Here is a 20,652-nt window from a genome sequence, read left to right as displayed (position 1 = left end):
GCAGTCTGAAGATAGCAGATCTACAAGCTCACGTGTTGCGTTTCAGCATTCAAGTTGCAACAAAGTATAAAAATCAGGCATTAAAACACCATCATGGCACACCAAAATATATTTAGATTTAGATTTAATAGACTAAAACTAGACCAACACTAAAACATTTGATGACTAAAACTATTAAGGAATTTTATTCAAAAGACTGAAATCAAAGTGTGCTGTCAAAAACACTGCATTGAAAAGCACTATTCGGCAGTGCAGCGGCTCAGGGTTAGAGTGGCCGGATGGTAACCGCAAGGTCGCCAGTTTGAACCCGGGCTCCAGTTAGTATTGAAGTGTCCTTGAGCAAGACACTGAATGCCTATAATTGCTCCTGATGTGCAGCTTGGTGCCTTGCATGGTTTCCTGTCAGTGTGTGAATGTAATGCACAAATTCACAATCTATGCAAAGCTATAAAAATGCATGATTGTATTTATCTATCACCATGATCTGTGATTTAAAATAAATAGGGGGGGGGGGGGGTGGGAAGCAAAGCAGGGATTTGTATGTGCTTGCAAAAATCTAAGAATGTTCAGTGAAATATGGAAGGGATGTTGAAATCGGCAAAGAAATTCTTTATTCATTTGCAATACATTTCTTTACAGAATACATACCTCAATAAAATAGAAATTACTTAAAATTGAAAAATAAAATCTGTTTTGGATACAATGCAAATTATGACTTAAATAAAAACAAGCTGTATTGGATACAGCGCAAAAATATAATTTTTAAAGCACAACTTTATTTTTGCCTCTAACAAGGTAGGCCTACTCTATATATTGCATATTGAGCAACTGCTTTTGGAGTGTAACACAACTTTCTGAAAACTGCAGATTCTAGATAAAAATATGAGATCACGTTTGTTACACCATGGCAGTACACAGATTGTGTATGAAAACCTTGCCGTCTCATCTGAAACATTAACATTTTGTCAATAGCTACTCACTTGCATACCAATTGAAACGCAGGTAAAGTGACCTTGTAGCACAGATGACTGTATCCAATCTTTTTAAAGCACAACTTTAATTAAAATGAATTTAAATTCTCAGGTAAAATTACTTAGATTAGAATCTAGTCATGTTTGAAAGGGGCATAAAATAATCATGTTTCATTTGAGATGGATTGGTAGGCCATAGACCACAGGTGCAGCTCCTGTTAAAGATTTAAGCATTGGGGCCTGACGGGCATCTTCCATATGTTCCAACAGTGGAGATCCAGACCCAGCAGAGAACCAGGGCTCCAGCAGAGCTTTCGCGAAGCGGTTGATGTCCTTGTCTGTCACATCCCACAGGTTTCCCAAAACGAATGGACTGCAAGGGAAAAAGAGAAGGTAAGTAATCATGTACTGCAACTACCTTTGGAATGTTTAGTGATGGACAATACTGTCTTTATTTCCTCATCTCCATGTTACACTCTTAACAGTTGTAAGAGTTCGTTACACTGGATATTTTAGATTGTAGGTAATCTTACCAGCCTGCATTAAGGTAATTGAGAACGATGCCCACTGCCTCCATCTCCCCAAGCACTGCGAGAGCACCACTGCTGCATCCAATGAGTAGGGAGGCTGCCCTCATTTCCTCCTTCTGGATACACTGACTACCCAGATAGCTTGCCCCTGCACCATGCCCCATGAATCTACAGCAACAAACAGTGTAGAAAACAATGCATCACAAAAACATGCTGTGATTATTATTATTATTATATGTTTATTTTCTCCATTTTATTTATTTAGTAGCTCCATTTCTGAACTCCATTTCATAACCGTCAGTTATAGGGGTCTCCCATCTTTGCAGTTCTTTAGTAAAGAAAGCAGGTGGGACGCCAATTTCATCCAGTCAGGAGAGAGAACCCTTTTATCAGTTTAAAATGTTCATGTTTGTGTCCCAATTATCTTGTAACCTGTTCTCCCTCTTGATTGGATGAAATTAGTATGCAGTCTATCCTTTCACTCACATGTAGAGATCTTTGGTAGTTATAGCTTCCTGTAGTTGATCAGATTCGGGAACAACACCAGACAACCCCTGCCAACCCATGCTGGTAAAAAAGGGAAATGAGAAAAAAAAAAAAACATAAAGCAATGTTTAAGACAAACCAACAAACATGTTCCCTGCCTATGTTTCACATGAGCAGTTCTCTCACCTACAAAACCAGTCTTTGAAGTCCGCCTCTGTGGCAACAAGATCACCTGCAGGATTAAGTAAGTAGAACACCTTCGTAGCATCCACACCATGTGTCGGGGGACACCGAAGGGCAGACTAGGCAGGAAGAGAGTTCAACACTGAAATCTACATCTGTTTAAATACAACAAACATCTACAGAATGTAGCATTCTGTGGCTGGGTGAAGGAGTTTAATCTCACCTGATTTCGGACACACTGTCCTAGTACAAACTCTAGAGAAGGCATGCGGGAAACGGAGCATGGCAAGAGACAAGAGATGCTTTCCCATGGTAGCTGCTGGAGGTACTGTATAGGGAAAGGGGTAAAGGTCAATACAAGACGTGTGAATGACCAAAATATTTGTAAGAATTCATTGATAATTCAACTTTTCATCCATCCATCTTCAACCGCCATAGAGTAGGAACTAATATTGCATACCGAGTAGGGGTCTTGTAAGGTCATGATTTGATTTTTAAAACATCCTTTTTTACAGCACGTTTACTTTATCATAATTCATTGTTAGGCTATAGAGTCTTGAATCTCAATAAGTAACTTTTGTTTGAATATTGAATCTCAATAAGTAACTTTTGTTTGAATAATAAAGTGAGAATCTAGAATACAAAAAAAAGTGAGGGGCACTCTTATCATCGTACATCATCATGACTTAAAATAGACACCATTTTCTCAAATTCTCCATTCATTGACAATTATGGGGATTTAATATTCGTGTAGGACAAAAATAGACACGGACATAAAATTCTCCATGAATGGTAATTTAATGTTTGTGTAGGACTGGTTTGTGAACATACACTAAAAGCTGGGTATCAGAGGGGCTAGCGCCCCTTAACAATGTAATATTAACTACAGTATATCAACTTTTATACCCCAACAACTGTCATTGGAATTTTGAATATTCTTTAGGAAGAAGAGTTAAGATTTAAACTTTTAAGTGGTTATGACTGCCTTCCAAAGTTGTGGGCCCTGGGTAGGCAACCTGGCCTGGCAGAGCTCTGCGCTGAGGAGCACAATGTTAAATGCAATCAATTGTACATGGCTCAACAGTCCTTCAGCAACTCCTGCCTTCACATTCTCATACATCACATTTGAACATGAGTTGTGTTGCCAGCGATCTTGCTTGGAGAACGCTGGATTTAAACATTTAATCAGCATTACAGAACCACGTTACAAAGTGCCACCACTGAAAAGGGTTGCATGTCACCCATTGTGCTCGTTATTTCTAGAGCACTGCCGAATGGTTTGGGTCTAAAAGAGAATGGAATTGACTGAAGTAGCAAAAAGGACAATGGCACCGCCCTGGAGATGGGCCAAGAATAAGGTGAATACACTCTGACAGACTATACACATTGTATCGATAATATTTAGAGAGGACAATAGTGAATCAGAAGAGTCAGCAGTGAAGAGGACAAACCTTGTCTAGGATAAGAACCACATGGCCCTCAGGTTTATTTCTGAATCTCAGCCGAGACACCGCTGCCTGTAGTAGGTCGGAAACCTCCTCCCCCCTCTGTGGGCACACACCCATGGCAAACATTTCCTGGTCTCCATGGGAGAGCAAGGGCGATGCAGACAGCATGACCTAGAAACACGGGTCAATATTTATGTACAGATTAAGGTGATGGGTGCATTGGGTGGTCATCTTAATGCTCCACTGAGCAGATATCAATGACACAGAATGTACAAGGTGCGTGAAGGCAATCGTACCTTCAACATCTCCTCACTGGCAGTTACTCCTTGTGCACTCAAAGCCTTGTGTATGTTCTTCACCTGGATTGGCAGTTCAGGATCAGATGTAAGGGGTAAAAGGAGACTCCGCCAGCAGCCAAGTAAATCGTTCATGTCCTCCAACAGCCTCTGAGATGAAGGTGTCATAGGAGGGATGGGTGAGGTGTTGGGTTTATGAATGGAGAACAACAAGCAACACCAAAATAACCAAACAAAATGTGTGAAGCCTGACATCTAATGGTAAAAAGCAGTGTACTGGACTGGTCATCATCTGCAATTGGTTGGTGTTGATGCCTCTTGATGTCACCCTCTGTACAGTGCAACAGATAGGTGACCTGGACTTGGAGTTAATTTAGGTACTGTGTAGCAAGAATACATCAATTGTTGCATTACAGGTGGGTTAATTTACTTGGGCTACAGATTCCAGGCATCACATTTCATGTGCTAAAAATAGTCATAGTCATTTTAGTGCACTTGTTGCTCTCTCACATACCTTCATGCTAGCATCAAGCTCTCTGCGTTTCTGCCACCATGTGGTCTTATCCAAGCAGACTTTACTGGACATTTCAATCTTGAGATTATGCACCTCCTGCACAAGCGAACTGATGGGGCGCTACACAAGATGCAGGGAGAGAGGAAAACACCCTGGATCAGAGATGATAACCTGAATACTCGTTGTACAATTACATTGATTAAACCTTATATCAACCCTTTAATTTAGAATAAAAACACAGCATTTTACTTGAATTTAATGAAACTAAGCTTATGTCTTTGAGTTATTGATTAGGCCATTATGCAGTTGGTAAAAGATGGCAAGATTGAGAGAATGGCTAAGCCATATGGGGCTCAAACCACAGGAAAGAAAGTGATTTCTTTCACCTGTTGCTGGGAGGTGGGAATGTGAACAGTGATGGGAGAAGATCCCTTCTCAAGACGTGACAACAGGATTGTGTCACCCGTCTCCCCAGGTTTTACGCCTACCACAGACAGCAGACACACAGTCACCCCTGTGGACAATAGAGCATGTCAGGATTCAGGTAGGATTGGACTGCTTTACAATGCCCGATTTAAACTTTGCACAAACTAGGGCTGGTCCCAACCATCCTAAGGTGATGTAACTGTTCTATCAAAATTAAAAGGTTCAGACATTCTTATATTATTTTCAGGCCAACGACTCACAAGAATCTGTAAGTTTCTAGCAATCCTGTTTCGTGAAACCCGTGTAGAGAGGATACGAAAAAGTTTGTGTGCTTGCATGTTGTACAAATTATCAGATACAGTAGGCAGGCTCTAGACCAGATCCGAGCACAGGTCAGTATAAAATTACTAAGGGGACGTCGACACAAGTTTAATATAAAATACGATGTTCGGAGCCTTATAAAACATTATCAAAGGTTGCACGGAAAACAATCGGAGCCACACAAACCATAGATATTTAAAAAAAGAAGAAGAAGAGATGCCTCATTGGCCACTGCAGTTCGTTGGAGATGTGTGTTGAATGAGGGGCGGAAGAATTTACACTGATTTCAGGTATCAAAGAGTGAAACATGAATGGTTGGGTTCTCTCTTTTCATATTTACCAGAGGGAAGGTCTTCGAGTTGTTGAATGAACTCTTGGCAGTGGTGCTGAGGGAAAGCAAATGGGCCAGCATTCGAGAACGTAAAGACTTTTTCCAACTGAGACAATCTCTGTTCAAGGGGGGGCGTGGTCTGCTCGTTCACACTCAATGACTCCATTTCTTCGACAAGCTGACCGGAGTTCTCCTTCCTCAGTTTCCTTTGGGAATGACACAGCAAAGCAAAGAGGTTATAATAAATGTTATAAATCTGCAGGTTCAGAGTTTAGACATGAACGATCACATGGTCAATGCAAAAAGTGCATACCTGAGGCAGCTGGTAAGATGCCTGGCCATCATATGGCGGCTAGTGACACCCAGTGACTGGTTATGGAGCATAGCCGTGGTTATGGGGTCTTTTTGTCCAAGAGTAAGGGCCAGGAGCCAACAGATTCGGGGGTAGAGGGCAGGAGGTGGGAAGTGCTGAAGAGCCAAGATGGCAGAGCGCAGCAAAGACTGAATAGTTTCCATTGAAATATCGTCTACAAAGAAGAAAGCAATCCAATTAGGAGAAACTAAAAAGCAGCTACAGTAAATGGATTACTGGTAGGATAACTACCGGTAGGATAACTATTAAACACTTAAGACCTATGTACTTTGTTCCAGTGTTGCATTGTGTGGTGGGCCACACCACAAAAATGACCAGCCACCACAGTATGATTTTTTTCAAGGCGGTTTTAGCGTTGTCCCTGCGGTGTTATATGTCTTGTTGCATGTTGACCCACATTGACCCTAGTAGGGATGCCACCGAATAATCGATTTTCTGATTAATAGTTGCAGTCTCCAAAATCGATTTTAATATTTCATAATCGAAAAAATAAATAAATAAGGCTGCATGATATATCGAACATGTACCTTCATCAGAGTGGAGAATATAAGTATAAATCAAGTTGAGCAAAGCCACTCTTCTCTGCCCCTCTCTTTGTTAAGTGCCTGCCAGACAGACAATCAGATGAAATGAAGGCAGGTGTAGAGTAGAGTGTAGACTAGTGAACTGAACATGTTCTCTTTATATCAAGTACTTCATACCAGCCCCTTATGAAACTACTTCTCCCCAAATCCAAATGGATTTCATTTTCCATCCCGAATGGCACCGAGAAGATCTCCACAAAGGTTTACTCAACAAAACTGATTATAAAACTGTAACCATCAAAGCATGCACTCAACATATAATGGTTATGTGACCATGGCATGTGCATAATATAAAATCTTAAAAGTTTTATCTGATATTGATTATATATTATTTATTATAATATTATTATTATTTTTTTGGGGGGGGGTTTATTAATCGATTATTAATCGCCAGAGCTGTAGATTATTCGATTGGGCAAATGGTCACTTTGTGGCATCCCTAGACCCTAGTGATTCAACGCATGGAATTCAATGACCCAAACCACACCAAAGGGTTGAGGCGGTTTTAGCGGTAACTCCTTGCAACAGTTTGGACCCAAGGAGTTGCATGGTGACCCTGGTGTGGTTAGGGCTTAAGATGCCCATATGATAACAAACCATTAATCCATGACAAAATACCACACTTTGTGAAACCTCACCTAGGCCAGGGTCTGAATAAGAAAAGGAGCCAGCACCAGGCTGAGCTTTTCTGTGTAGCGCAAACGGATGGTCTTTTTCCTTGTCCGGGAGCAGGTCCTTCCGTAGGATCTCAAAACAACCTACTACACAGGGAAAGGTCACTTAAAAGAGCTAACAGCAATGTGAAGAATAGCAAGAGGCGAAGAGTTTCACTACATCCTCAGTGCCTACTTAACCATGTGTAATGTTTTTTAACTAATTAAGTTTTTACTGTATAGTGAGAAAATCCCACTGTGATATCCTTACTTGCATCAGCCTCAGTCTCAGTCTCAGATGCCATCAGTTGCTCAATGCTAATATCCAGAAGTCCCTCTACAACTTCTTCAATGGCCATCATTTTCTCTGGTTCAGTCTCTGGTCCCATCGCGCCAAGCTGTCTTCTGGTTCTTCCCCTTCTAACAGGAGCTACGTCCTCATCAGGCTGGCTGGTCGTACCTCCAGCCTGCCTCTTGGAGGGGGCTTGAGGCTCCTGAACCTTTTTGTGGGAAGCTCTAGCAGTAGAGGCATGCCCTGTAGGCTCTACGTCACTTTCATCACTGCTCCACTTAAACTTAGGCTGCCTCTTGGAAGGGGCCCTTTCTGAGCGGGGCTCTGGAACCTTTTTGCGGGAAGCTCTGGCCGTAGTGGCACGGCCTTTGGCGACCTCAGGTTCTTCTGGCTGAGTGTTTGCATCAGAGTCGCTTTCATCACTGAACTCCACCTGCATTGTGAGAAACATCGGGAGGAAAATCAAAACTCGCATTGGGTTATGTTTAACAAATTAAAAATAAAATCAGCTGAATGATAAATACTCTACCCGGAAACGAGATTTCTTTGTCCGTCTGGGAGCAGCAGGTACATGTTGAGCCTTGTCCTGAACTGGTGATGACTCTTCGCATGAGAACAGTGGTTTAGGTTTGGCCTTGGTGGCCCTCTTCCGTGCTGAGGCAGGGGCTTTCACTTTCTGGGCAGGGGTACAGGTGGTTAAAGTGGGCACCTCTAGGTGAAAGTCAAAACAAGTCAAATCCTCAGCGGAAAACTTGGATGGTTTTACCATCATTGGCGTTTTGGGGATCACCACCTTTCCACTGGATGAGGCACCAGCCAGTTCAATCTTCGGAACCAGCTTCTTCGCTTTGCTGGTCTTGGCAGGTATAGCTGGCTCTTTGAAAGAAACCGGATCTTTCTCAGGAACTGGCGACAACTCTTCATACACAAAGAACTCTGGTTTAGGTTTTGCCTTTGTGGTAGTCTTCCGTGCCGAGGCAGGGACTTTCACTTTCTGGGCAGGGGTACAGGGGGTTAAAGTGGGCACCTCTAGGTGAAAGTCAAAACTAGTCAAATCCTCAGCGGAAAACTTCCAAAACATTGGCGTTTTGGATTCTTTTACAGGAACGATTGGGTGTTTGGTCTTCTTCTGTGATTGTGGGGGACGCAATGTTTTGGGTTTAATTTTCAACGTAGGTGGATTCCAGGTCCACGCTTTAGAGAAGACCTCTTCTGGGGTACAGTCCATTTTGGCAGCAAGTGCAAGCAACGCTGCTATGGCTTTGGTCGCCATTAGACCCGTTTTAAAGGGCTTCAAATCAGGAGAGGGCTTGGAGGACACGAATGCCAGTCCAGCCTCCAGGACTTTCCAAATATTCCGGACCTTGTCTTGCTTGGGTTCAAGCTCAGACAGGGCCATGTGGAGGTAAGTTCGGCCTACGACATCGTACATCAAAGAGGGCACAGGAGAGCCACTGGTAGGGCCACAAAGAGTGACAAGTTTAGCCCCAAGTCTGGCAGTAACACGGTTGCACCGGGCTAGAGTGGCCTGATGGAATCTATGGCTAAGTCGGACCGGAAAGAAGTCCTGCTGGAGACACAGCTGAGCCTCAGCTACTGCCCAAAGAGCGGACACCCGCCCCAGACTAGGCTCAGAGCAACAGGGGCACAGGCAGTCAGTCTCATGGGCGAAGGATGACAGCCAACGGCGAGCCTGGGCTTTGAAAGGTGGGGAGCTGCCCTGGTCCACCATCTCTATAGCTTGCTTAGAGGGCCACCTGATTTTCAGTAATTCAGCAACTTCATCTTTAAAACTCGATATGGGAGACTGTGATTGCGACTTCTGTGCAGGGCAGCCTTTTCTTGGCTTGATTTTCACGTTTGCCTTCTGCTCCAGACAAGAAAAATCTAGAAGGAAAATAAATATATTAAATTGTAGTAGAGCGATGAAAATGTAATATGAACTGGCAGCGTAGTCTGCTGACCTGTGCCAGCTTCTAGCAGGTCCCTGACTCGGTCCAAATCACAGCCACTTTCTTCTTTCTTCCCCCTCCGCAGTTCCAGCTCTGCCTTCATCACCAGCAGCTCAGCACATCTAGACACAATGGATAGATCTTTTATATAAATATCACCCCAGCATTGGGCAACCCAACACCTGAGTGGTTAGGACATGAGTCAATAGACAGACAGCCATGGCCAGCATATTGTATAACCCATTGATGGTGTAGTGCCAGCGGTCACAGGTTATTTGTCAGGCATTAAAGTCATAATACGCAACATTACATTAAGACTTCCAGCGATGCCTCTGGCGACATCCCGGTCGCAACCCATCGCTCAAAAATTCATGATGCAGCATCCTAGAGCCCAATGATTTCTTTGGAACACAGTAATAAGCTGTCAGAAACTGGATTTAGAGTCCGGCTCAGACACTGACAAATAAAAATTATATTTAATAACGTTTAGAGAAGTTCTTAAAACATTGGGCGTCATTCACCAAGCTTGGATCTGCACATAATTTGTACTTGTGCAGATATCCTTTCCCACGTATAGAGTTTTTTGTCCATGGATTTTGGCGGACATACACTCAAACCCACATCACAGACATAATGCCTCTAACCTTGTGTATCCGTTATTACAATGTTGTATTCTTCATGCATAATCATTCTAGTACAATAGCCCCAATTTCAAACCTAAAATATTTATGCACCCAACATTTGTCACATAAAAAGCAGATCTATTTAAAAACTTTTAGATCTATAAAACTGCAGATCACAGCACATCACACTGTGCTGTGAGTTTGTAAGCTACATCTGCTATTTTTGAAAAAAATCTTTTAAGTGTTTGAAAAACTTAGTTACTTTTAACTGAAATATTTTTTTTCTTACAATCTCATGTACTTAATTAAGCAAACTATCATGTACTTACTTGCTTAGAGCCTGCAGCTTGGTGGCCAATCCAAGGGCTTGATGACACTGTTGCATGGCATAATTGGCATCTCCACTAGTGCCTATAATATCTACCACCTTCAAAGAACAGTCTAGCAGCTCTGAAAGTACTTGCCACTTCAGCAACAGGTTGTCACCTGCTCAGAAGAAAGGAAACGCATCAGAACAAGTAGTTTAGGTGTAATGGCAGTTTTCCAAAGCATTGTAAATAGTGCCAGTGTAAAGAAACCTTGCCTTGATTGATGAATTGCACAGTTGGTTTGCCAAACAGGAGATCGTTCCCCACAATACTGCTCAGGAGGCTGTGGAGTAGCCTCAGACTTCCAGAGAATGCATTCTCTGCATTACTTGAACCTGGAATATATATGCAACAGTCCTCAATCCACATGACTAATTTGACATTAGTTATATATAGAATCCTCAGCTATGAATTCAGACATGAACAAATAAGTACAAGAAAATGTGAGCAAGTGTACAAACCATGCTGGGCGATGCGTTGGCGTAGTTCCTGTGGCAGGTCAGCCGTGTCCAAAGTGAGGTAAGAACCACATGTCTGGAGTGCCTGGGCTTTCAGCAGGTACCAACTCCTGGATTGCTTCTGCATCGACTCTTTAAGCACCTCACACAAATAATTCACCCCAGGCTCCACCTGAAATGTGGTCAATGAAGGGATATATCACAAAAATCTGCTAAAGCCAAACTAAAATCCCAATATGTGCAAAAGTCATCATGAGAAAGGATTGATGAATCAGGTAGTATTGCCTAGGTCGCCAATCGTGAGCACAATAGATCTCCTGGTTTGTGAAAATGGAGCTTTCAACAGTAGACCTACATGGCCTGTGGCATAGCAATAACGAGCCTTCAACAGAACCACCAGCATAAAGAGAGGAGAAGGCCCATCAGACGTGGTGTGTGACACTAGAATGGATTCCGCTTGCTTCAGCTGAGCCTGCAACAAGAGACACTTTTACATTCCAAAAAACTACAAATTGTATTATTAACTGCATGGGATGTGAATGATACAAGATAGCCATTGAGAATTCCATTACCTGAGCCATTTTAGGGACACCCAATTCCAGAAGAAGCATGGCTGATTGGCAGAGGTAACTGGCACTTTTTGGGTCATCAGGCAAGTGATGAGATACACCAAAAGCCAGCTGGGAGGCTTTTAAAGCTTTCAGGGGCTAAGCAGGACAAAAGTACAGTCATTTGATATGGTAAGACAAACAATAAATACCTTCCGAGTAGTCTACCAAACGGCAGGATTTTTTTTCCCCCCAGGACATTGCTTCACACATTGGGGTGGGGAGTAATATATTCAGCTCGGTGTAAACATATTACATTTCTTGTTTAACCGAATGAGTTGTTCCCAGATTGTGTAATGTAGCCATTATTGGATGGTTGAAACCTTTAAATATGCATTTTCTTGCTGGCATGATGCCTGCTTTGACTGTGTACGATATACACAAATACAATAATTGTAAGCCTCGGTACAATAATCTTACATCTGGCAACACAGATGGTTACTTGCATAACCCAATTATTTGAGTATTACAAGCAAGATGTCTCGCTTATGGGAGAGCGCCACAACAACATTGTGTCCAATCCTCTACCAGGTAAAAATGGACAGCAAAATCATACTACAAGACAATGTCCGAAAGGAAGTTGTTTGAATCTGTTTTGTCACCTTTCCCATGAGTTTAAACAAGGCAGTAGTGAGAAGAAGAGAGCTGCAGGTCTGTCTTAGGTTCCTAACAGAGGGAAGGTGTTTTTTCTGCAGAATAGAAGACCACTTATCAAGGGCCCTCTCCAGAAACTGACACAACTCTGAGAACACAAAATGCACAGAAATCACCACGTTAAAGTGATTAAACAGATCACGTTGAATATATCACAATGCCTGCCTGATGAGAAAATGCAAAGAACATGGAAGTTATCCATTACTGAATTTGATATCAGTTCTAATCTGGTCTACATGTGAAAGAAGATGCCATACTGCTCTGTGACTCCAGGTTGAAGTGCAGGCCCTCCTGAATCAGGGTACCATCCTGTTGCTTCTGCCTGTCTTCATAGTCAAGGTCATTGACTGGTATCGATTTCATTACACTGTCTGTCTCCTGACACAAGTCCTTCAGTCTTTTCCCCTTCTCGATAGCCTTGCCAAGCAGAAATTACATTGGCACAGTTATAATTTTAAAAAGGACATAAGAGTCCTGATCAATGATTTAGTTAAACCTACATAGAAGTACCTCTATACGATTTATCGATTCAGATAAACAAATACATTTTACTTCAACTGTACTGGGAAGCAGGAATGGAGTACACTACAAACCTTTTGTAGGTTGTTCTCTAGAGTGCAGATGTAGATCCAGAGAGAAGCATGGGCCTCATCATCTTTAAGCTTATGAGCATTCTCTGCCGTCTCCACTTCTTCTCCCAGTAGCCGCAAAGCTTCATGAGCGAAATCAACTGCTGAGCTGTACAGTGAAAGATACAAATTATACCAATGATGGCAAATCGATGGCGAGCTGTCAACATTGTGAAAGACAAAATATGGTAAACCAGGTATAGCTGAACAGATTCCTTAAGCAATTCAAAATATTTGACGGTTTGTTTTGAAAGATATTCATGGCGTTAACAGTTACACGTGAGGATCATCTGTTGAGTGTTGCCATAAAGCAGTGCATAGACAGTGTATTATAAATTGACTGATTCCATCCATTAATCTGATGCTTAATAGGATACTGTACTGATGCTTAATAGAATAAGTTAAATAATTGTTTCAGTCAAAGATGTGAATCAAAGCGTGTACCAGTCCGTCTGTTCACTAAAATCCTGGAAACACACAACTTGGGCCATTTCACACAGGTAGACAGCACGCAAGTGTGTGCGGGGGCTCTCCTCATGGCAGATGTCCAGTAGGTCACAAAGAGTGTTGTAGCGTTGCTGCGTAGTGTCCCCACTCATCTCTTTATACGCACAGAGCTCCTCCTCCAAAAGACAAAGCATTACTTCCTCATCTGGAACGTCCGCACCGAAACCATCACGTAGAGTCCTAGGGAAATCAACCATAGGGGTTCACAAAATAAATAGTAATAACAGTAGTAGTAATAATTCTATCACAATTTTGGCTCACACAAATTAAACTTACCGGTAATCAAGTTCAGATTCAGAAACTACAGCAGATTAAAAACAAGGCAAATGTTCCATTTGTACACTCAGTTATAGAGTCCTTAAAATTCATAAAGTTTGAGAACCACTGAAAATACATTTTCAGGTGGGTTGCATATTTTCAACTAATCAGGAGGAGAGTACCAATCACATTTATCAGCTCAATTTATATATATATATATATATATATATATATATATATATTAAAGTTCCAATTTTGTCTGCTCATCGTCTCCACTAGAGATGCTCCGATAATCGGCCAGTGATTGTTGATCGGCCAATATTCACTCTGATCAGTAATCGGCATTTACCCTACCTGTGATCGGCAATTTACCTTATCTGGAGAAACTGATCTTTTACACCATTTCAGTGGTATAAATGTCAATCAGATATATAGTATAACATAATTTTGCATTTTTGTGACAGATTCTCCCCTTCCTCCCCACACACAGGAACAGTTTTGACGTTTGTTTTGACATAATTTTGGATTTAATCTGCAACATTTCACAAGATCAGTATCGGTATCGATGAGAAAAACAAACTGTGATCGGTCCCAAAAAACCTGATCGGAGCATCTCTAGTCTTCACCAGGCCGAAGGCATGGAGAGAGAGAGAGAGAGAGTATGTTTTGCACTCCGTCTAACTCTACAACTTTTTCTAGTTTATTTGCGTCATCGCTTGCAATTTAGCTCGTTACTTGCGCAAGCAGAGCACGCAAGTAATAGTTTTCGTCCAGTGCTTCGATGCGTATGTCGCCGTTTGATGTGTATGCGACGTGCCAGCGTATGACGTATTGACTACTTGTGCTTGATATGGCAGTGGTGTCAGATTACATACATGTATACATAGGGGCATTACCTTTAATCCTCCCGACACTAAAACATATTGTCATTACGTCACCATCAAAAACCAATTACACCCTGGTATTGGGTCCTTTAATCCACATCTTTATCACGTCATCGAGAGCTAGTTATACCCTGATGTCATATGCTGCTACAATGTCTCGATAAATTCAGGTGTCATACTTATTCCATGGGTAAATCCAGGTGTCATACATTATTGGTAGCTATATTAGCCTAATATTGCTGTTAAATAGTCTATAAAACCAACACATCTCACTTGAATGTTGATAAACCCGGAATCTACGCTGCAGCGCAAACATTTGGAACACGTGCGTTCTCGCTCTGTGTGAGAGACATGCAGAGACAATTATTTAATGAAAATCAAGATTTTAGCACCCCGACTCCTGTCTCGCTCCATTTCACCTTGTGTATTCCTGTGTGTGCGTGCACGAGTAGAGAAAGAGACCAGTCGATCTCATGCATGTATCACGGGATCCTGCACGTACGCGAGACGTCAAAATTGGAATAAAAATAAAATGTAGCCTAGTATAATATACTAGGCTACATTTTATTTTTACCAAGTACCAAGATGCGTTCCAGACCTGATGCATATTATGCATCAGGTCTGGAACGCATCTTGGTACTCTTGCAGTGTGTAATCAATAGTTTAGTGTGAAAACCACAAATATATGAGAGGCAAATAAACAACAACAACTTTAAACTTGTACAAACTGACCTACCTTTATGAACAAAATTTCAAAATAGTGGAAAATAACTGATCTACAAGCCTAAAAGGTGGTGTTCCTACCTAAGCTTGATGTCCTCATCACCACACGCTGCACCTGCCTTTGTTTTTGCCCACAAAGACACCGGTTCCACCATGTGAGTTTTGAGGTTTTGTCCCAGGGCCTTGAGCCACGAGATGACCAAATCCAGGGCTTGATGCGGCCTCCCGGCCCGTCGAAAAGTCTCTACACCCAGGCTGAAAACTTTGTTGAACTATTAAAGGAATAACCAAATTTTGGTTAAAATGTAGGTTAAAAAACATGGTACTTTGGAAAACAAATACTTGGTTGGTCATGTTGCTCACCAAATTTAGAGAGATGGAGGAATTGCTATTCCTACAGAGCTCCTGGCAGATGATCTCAATTAGAGGGAAGGCTTGGTCATAGTGTGATTTGTTGTACAATCCACACACAAAGTTGTAAATAGTAGTCACTATATAGAATAGAGAATACGTGAAAATAGAATTAGAAAACAGCATAGTTTGCCATTGTATTGGCCTAAATTCATAAATCTTTTGCAAAAAGCAGGTCAGAAGACGTTTACAAATGGAGATTAAAGCTAAACTCAGTGTAACGTAAGAAGAGACCACATTAAATTACCTGCTTGCGCTTTATTCAACACATGTCCAGTCGACAGTACACTGTCCAGCTTGTGTAGTTCACTAATGATCTGTCCAGCAGTGGCCTGACAATACAGCACTACTCCATTCAGCATCACCATGTTCTCCAGCTACAAACAAGCAAAATCACCAAGAGCCTTCTAAATACAGGCCTTAACCCTCAAGTACTTAAAAACACAGATAGATCAGTGACTCACTCCAGTCGACAGCTAAATCAAACTCAACGGGAGCCGTAGAATTTGTATTGGTCAAAGACCCAAGTCTCTGACTTACCATTCAATACCTTTGGCAGAAAACGTAACCATATATGGCACATCTGAAACCAGCTTTACGTACCTGCGAGGTCCGCAGACTCTCACGAGCAAAGTCTACGCTTTTGTTCATGCTGAGGAACAAGGACTGTACAAGTTGGCTGCCCTCAGTCTGGGATGCAGAATTCTGTTAAGTGTTGAACATATACCACACATTAGAAATTAAAAATGTCCTCGTTAAATGATATATTGGTCAATGAGGATACACAGCAGTGGTTCCCAAACGTTTTAGCTCAAGAACCAAAACATAAACACAACGTGTCGCACTGCATTGTGAGCTTGTAGATCAACTATTTAAAAATGTGTTTTCCAATTTATGGAATTTCTTAAATTTATTTATTTATTCTTCATGAAAATACTGAAGAAAAGAAAATCAAACTCATTTTTAATGCATGAAAGAGTTCTTTTTTGGGAATGTTTTGAAAATATTGTGCAATTAAAAACCATGTATGAAACAAAAAAGAAAAAACACACTGTGTGAAGTGAGGGAAACTCTTATTATCGTACATCATGACGTAAAGTCTCCATTCATTGGCAATGGGAGTTTAATCTTTGTGTAGGACAAAAATAGCCAATGTGTTCATCCACATATGACGGATATTCTCCAGTCATTGTTAATGGGAATAATGTAATGTTTGTGTAAGACGAAAATCTACACTAATAGCTGAATATAGGAGGGACTAGCAGCCCTCAAAACAGGACCAATAAAAATGTGTCCATGACCCACAAGTGGATCCCAAGTTCTCCAACCCAGTGTTTGGGAACCAGTGGGCTACATTAGACGCTGCACTCACCGTCTGTAGTCTTCTCAGTATTCGTTGTTGATGCTCCTCCAAAAAAGAAAACCAGGCAAGGAGGTCGGGTCCATTTAGCACACCAAGCTGTCCAGCTCTGACAGCCCATTCCACAAGACCGCTTGCTTCTAGGACTACATGCGATTCCCGGTCTCCCAAATCAACTGGAATATGCCTCAGAGCTCGGGCACACTTCGTAAAACCCTGTCCAATCTCCTCTCCAGAGCTCTTTGAACAGTACATTTTTACCGCCCATTTGCCAAGCCCCACAATTGCACTGTGAAGGTCACCGCCATTTTGCATGACGTCGCACCCCACTTCATCCAACAACACCGAAGCCAGAGCCCAGTGGCCTTCTTTACAAAGCAACTTTGCTGTGACCAGCACTACTTCAGAAAGGGACAGTAAACTGTTATGCATATAAGTGTGCCCTTCCCTACTTTCACATGCAGCCATACAGCCGTGGAAGAGATGGCGTACTTCCTGCAGTAGAAAGGAAGCATCATTCTTGGAAAGCGCTCTACAACCTTTTTGAAACTCAATGAAAGCTTGCTCTGTGTAGGCAGGAACTTTGGAGCAGGGGAGAGGTGATGTGCTACTCAACAGCAAGAGAAAGCTCAGTGCTTGCATCTTGTAGTGGAGTTTGTCTCTGGGTTTCAGGGATGTTTCATCTTGGGCAGAAGACATGCCACTCCAAAGGACTCCGAAGCAGCTCTGCACAAAAGCACAGTAGTCTTCAGTCTGGAAAACATGAGGAAAAACGGAAGAAAATTAATTCAGTGTAATAATGTAATAAACATACTCACTGTATAATATATATAAACTAACCTCGCCCACCAGGCTTTCCACCACCTCGGAGGAAAGCCTGGTCTCTGTTTCATTTCGGTATATGATCCGCTTGGGAGCGGATGATATCGTTACGTCATGTTGTAGTATTGTTTTGTAGTCGACAGGCAGGAACAACAAACACGAACTTCCTTTTCCCTCAAACCAGAATAATAACAAAAACTCTCGTAGCCTGCAGGTTTTATTGAGAAAAATCAGTTTGAGGGAAAAGGAAGTTCGGGTTTGTTGTTCCTGCCTGTAGACTACAAAACAATACTACAACATGATACATGACGTAACAATATCATCCACGCCCGCCCGGATCATATACCGAAATGGTGCCCAGGCTAATATAAACTGACAATTTTAAATTATATTGCCTGCTAAGTTACATACCTGCTGTACGAGTCTACTATATAGCCAAAGTCCTAGGCGACTAGATAAACGGTGAAATCCCAGACTGCCGAGCCTCTTGAAGATGTGGTAGATGATCTTCTCCATATACAGTGGGGTCTGTGTATGCTGCTCCGCATACACACTGTAGCCCTCAAGGGCAAGCTCCACAACTTTTATCAGCACATCTACATGTTCCACGTCAGGGTATCCCTGTACACCAAGGCGGTTGCAACAGGCCCTGATGACCCTGTCATACAACGTGCAGCAACGGTCTTCAAACGACGGTCTGCTCTTCACATAATCCTGCGAAACACACAAAGCTTGTTTTAGATTTTCTTTCAATGCGGACAAAGAATACAATTTCCCATGTACCAGCCATGTTTACCCTCAGGAATCTTCCTTGTAATTCATTTAAATTGAAAAACCCAGGGAATGCAACATTGCAGTGGTTCTCAGTGGTCCAGGGACCACCAGTGGTCCTTGAGGTGGCTCCAGGTGGTCCCCAGCAAAGTGATGGAGTTGGTAACCAAATTATCCCTTATAGATCTTTAACTCTTGAGTGTAAAATGAAACCCTCAGGAGTTAAAATAGCCCTCAACAAAGTTAAACATCTGCGTTAACATACAATCATAAGTCATAGAAGAATTGTTTTTGATCAACATCTGCCCATTTTAAGCGCACACACACACACACACACACACACGGTAAACTAACGTCAGAGTAAACGTTAGCAAAGCAGCAGATATGGCAAGTTGGCAACATAAACAGCGTGATAAGGATTACCCCTAGCCCTCCAAGCAGAACCCAATGCTACTGAAGTTTCTGACATTTGTTCGACCCAGTGCAATTTCAGAAAAGCTTTATGTAGGGTTCCGAGAGGGGCTAGCTTACCCCCAGTTCTTTCACTAAAAGACCCGTGTCTTCCAGGGAAGCCGTCCGTTGGAAGAAGTCGTCGATCTTCAAACATTTCATTGTCATTATCTGCAACAAAAAAAACAGTACAATCAAAACTGTACTGAACGCTCAACAGAAGAAGCAAGCAGCCGTTAGCATTATTCACTTCCGAGCGTTTACAAGTTGAAATGTAAGCCTTAAATGTAGATAGCGTAAAAACTCACCGTATGTTGTCGAATGTCGTTACGACAGACGGCTATTTACATCGCAGAATAATTAACAACTACTCAGTTATACGTTGTCCTGATATCTTTTAGCGTTGTAGATATTAAGGATAAAACCGTAAACGTTCGGAAAAGTGATCGGGAGGGCTGGCTTCCGCGCTCAGGTTTTAAATGCTAACCAATCCGAGTGCACGTGAAGTTTGCAGTACTTCCGGATGAGATGTAGATTTATGGGGTTTGTAGTTCTCTCTAGTGGTGGACTCTCCGAGGTGGTAACCTCGCTCTTGGGTGGACTGGACTGGATGAAGTACTTTTTTTTTTTTTTTACTTTGGCCTCACTCTAGTAGTGGACTAAATAAAAAGGTCTGGGTTTCCGAGGCTAGTGGTGGACTGGGTGAAGTACTTATTTTATTTGTTCTTGTGTAAAAGTAGCAATGCCACAAGATCAGAATGCTGTTACAAGTAAAATGATTGTATTCAAAACTATCTGTCAAATAGGCCTATTCGAATTGAGGAAATAATAGGGCTTGTATTTGATTAATGTATGTTTTTAAATAATAATCAAAATCTATAAAGTAAGGTTTTAAATAATTGCAGTGGTGAAAAACGTGTGGAAGGAGGGACATCCGCACACTGCCACTTGCCAGTTCAGAGCAATTTTATTAATTGAGCAACGTTTCGGTCTTGCGACCTTCCTCAGGCTTAATTCAAGAATGGGCTGACATTGTCACCAAATACATTTCAGGAAGTGTAAACAACCAATCAAAATGCATGTAATTTATCCAAACAGATAACAGTTGTGAAGAACCTTGTCACATGACTTGAAGGTGCAGTGTTTCTGTGAACATTCCTCATATATATATCATTGAAAATAAGTTTACAATAATACAGGGGAAAAAGAAAATAATACAGGTGAAAAACGTACAATATCTTTCTGAGATGTAGTGTAGTATAAATGCCATTTTTTATACTACACTACATAAATATATATATATATTTTTTAATACTTTTTAAATACCTCAAAGTTGTACTTGAGTAAATGTATTACCTCTAACGCAATAATAAAAATCACACCCGTGTGAAGTGAGGGGCACTCTTATCACCATAAATCATCTAATTCTGGCCAATCACAATGTGTTTACACAGATGGACATAAGGAGGGGCTAGGGCTAGCACACACACACAGATGGACGCACGCACGGACACACACACACACAAAACATAAAATAACAGAAACAGATGAGCTATTTATGGATATTTATTCAATAATTTTAATTAAAACTCAAAAATTGAGGAAAGATTTCACACCCCTGGCTGTCCGTCCCGTCCGTCCCTCTGTCTGTTGGTCAGACACACACACACACACACAGAAAGACAGTAAGAACATAATCCCACACCTGCCGTTCCTGCCTCTTGGCAGATAAAATAAAGAAGAGGAAGTCATATATAGCAAGGTCA

The 20,652-nt window shown here is 41.7% G+C and overlaps 1 protein-coding gene across 1 annotated transcript; it reads right to left on the bottom strand.

Moving 5' to 3' along the window:
- Positions 1–938: 938 nt before the first annotated feature.
- espl1 (extra spindle pole bodies like 1, separase) lies at positions 939–19,332 on the bottom strand. Its single transcript, XM_083772304.1, has 32 exons — positions 19,195–19,332; positions 18,968–19,057; positions 18,077–18,379; positions 16,856–17,596; positions 16,087–16,188; positions 15,731–15,860; positions 15,436–15,563; positions 15,154–15,344; positions 13,145–13,387; positions 12,665–12,809; positions 12,329–12,488; positions 12,020–12,159; positions 11,382–11,516; positions 11,165–11,281; positions 10,813–10,981; positions 10,567–10,686; positions 10,313–10,469; positions 9,373–9,482; positions 7,938–9,295; positions 7,388–7,841; positions 7,102–7,224; positions 5,820–6,033; positions 5,516–5,712; positions 4,815–4,942; positions 4,429–4,548; positions 3,915–4,064; positions 3,622–3,789; positions 2,394–2,498; positions 2,174–2,289; positions 1,988–2,068; positions 1,505–1,669; positions 939–1,344 (listed from the first exon to the last, which is right to left on the bottom strand). The coding sequence occupies exons 2-32, from the start codon at positions 19,052–19,054 to the stop codon at positions 1,143–1,145; spliced, it is 6,759 nt and encodes a 2,252-aa protein (XP_083628430.1). The 5' UTR covers positions 19,055–19,057; positions 19,195–19,332; the 3' UTR covers positions 939–1,142.
- Positions 19,333–20,652: the final 1,320 nt, after the last annotated feature.

This window comes from Protomyctophum parallelum (assembly GCF_964188405.1).
Source record: "Protomyctophum parallelum genome assembly, chromosome: 8".
Taxonomy (NCBI): Eukaryota; Metazoa; Chordata; class Actinopteri; order Myctophiformes; family Myctophidae; genus Protomyctophum; species Protomyctophum parallelum.
This window is presented reverse-complemented; position numbering and strand designations above follow the sequence as displayed.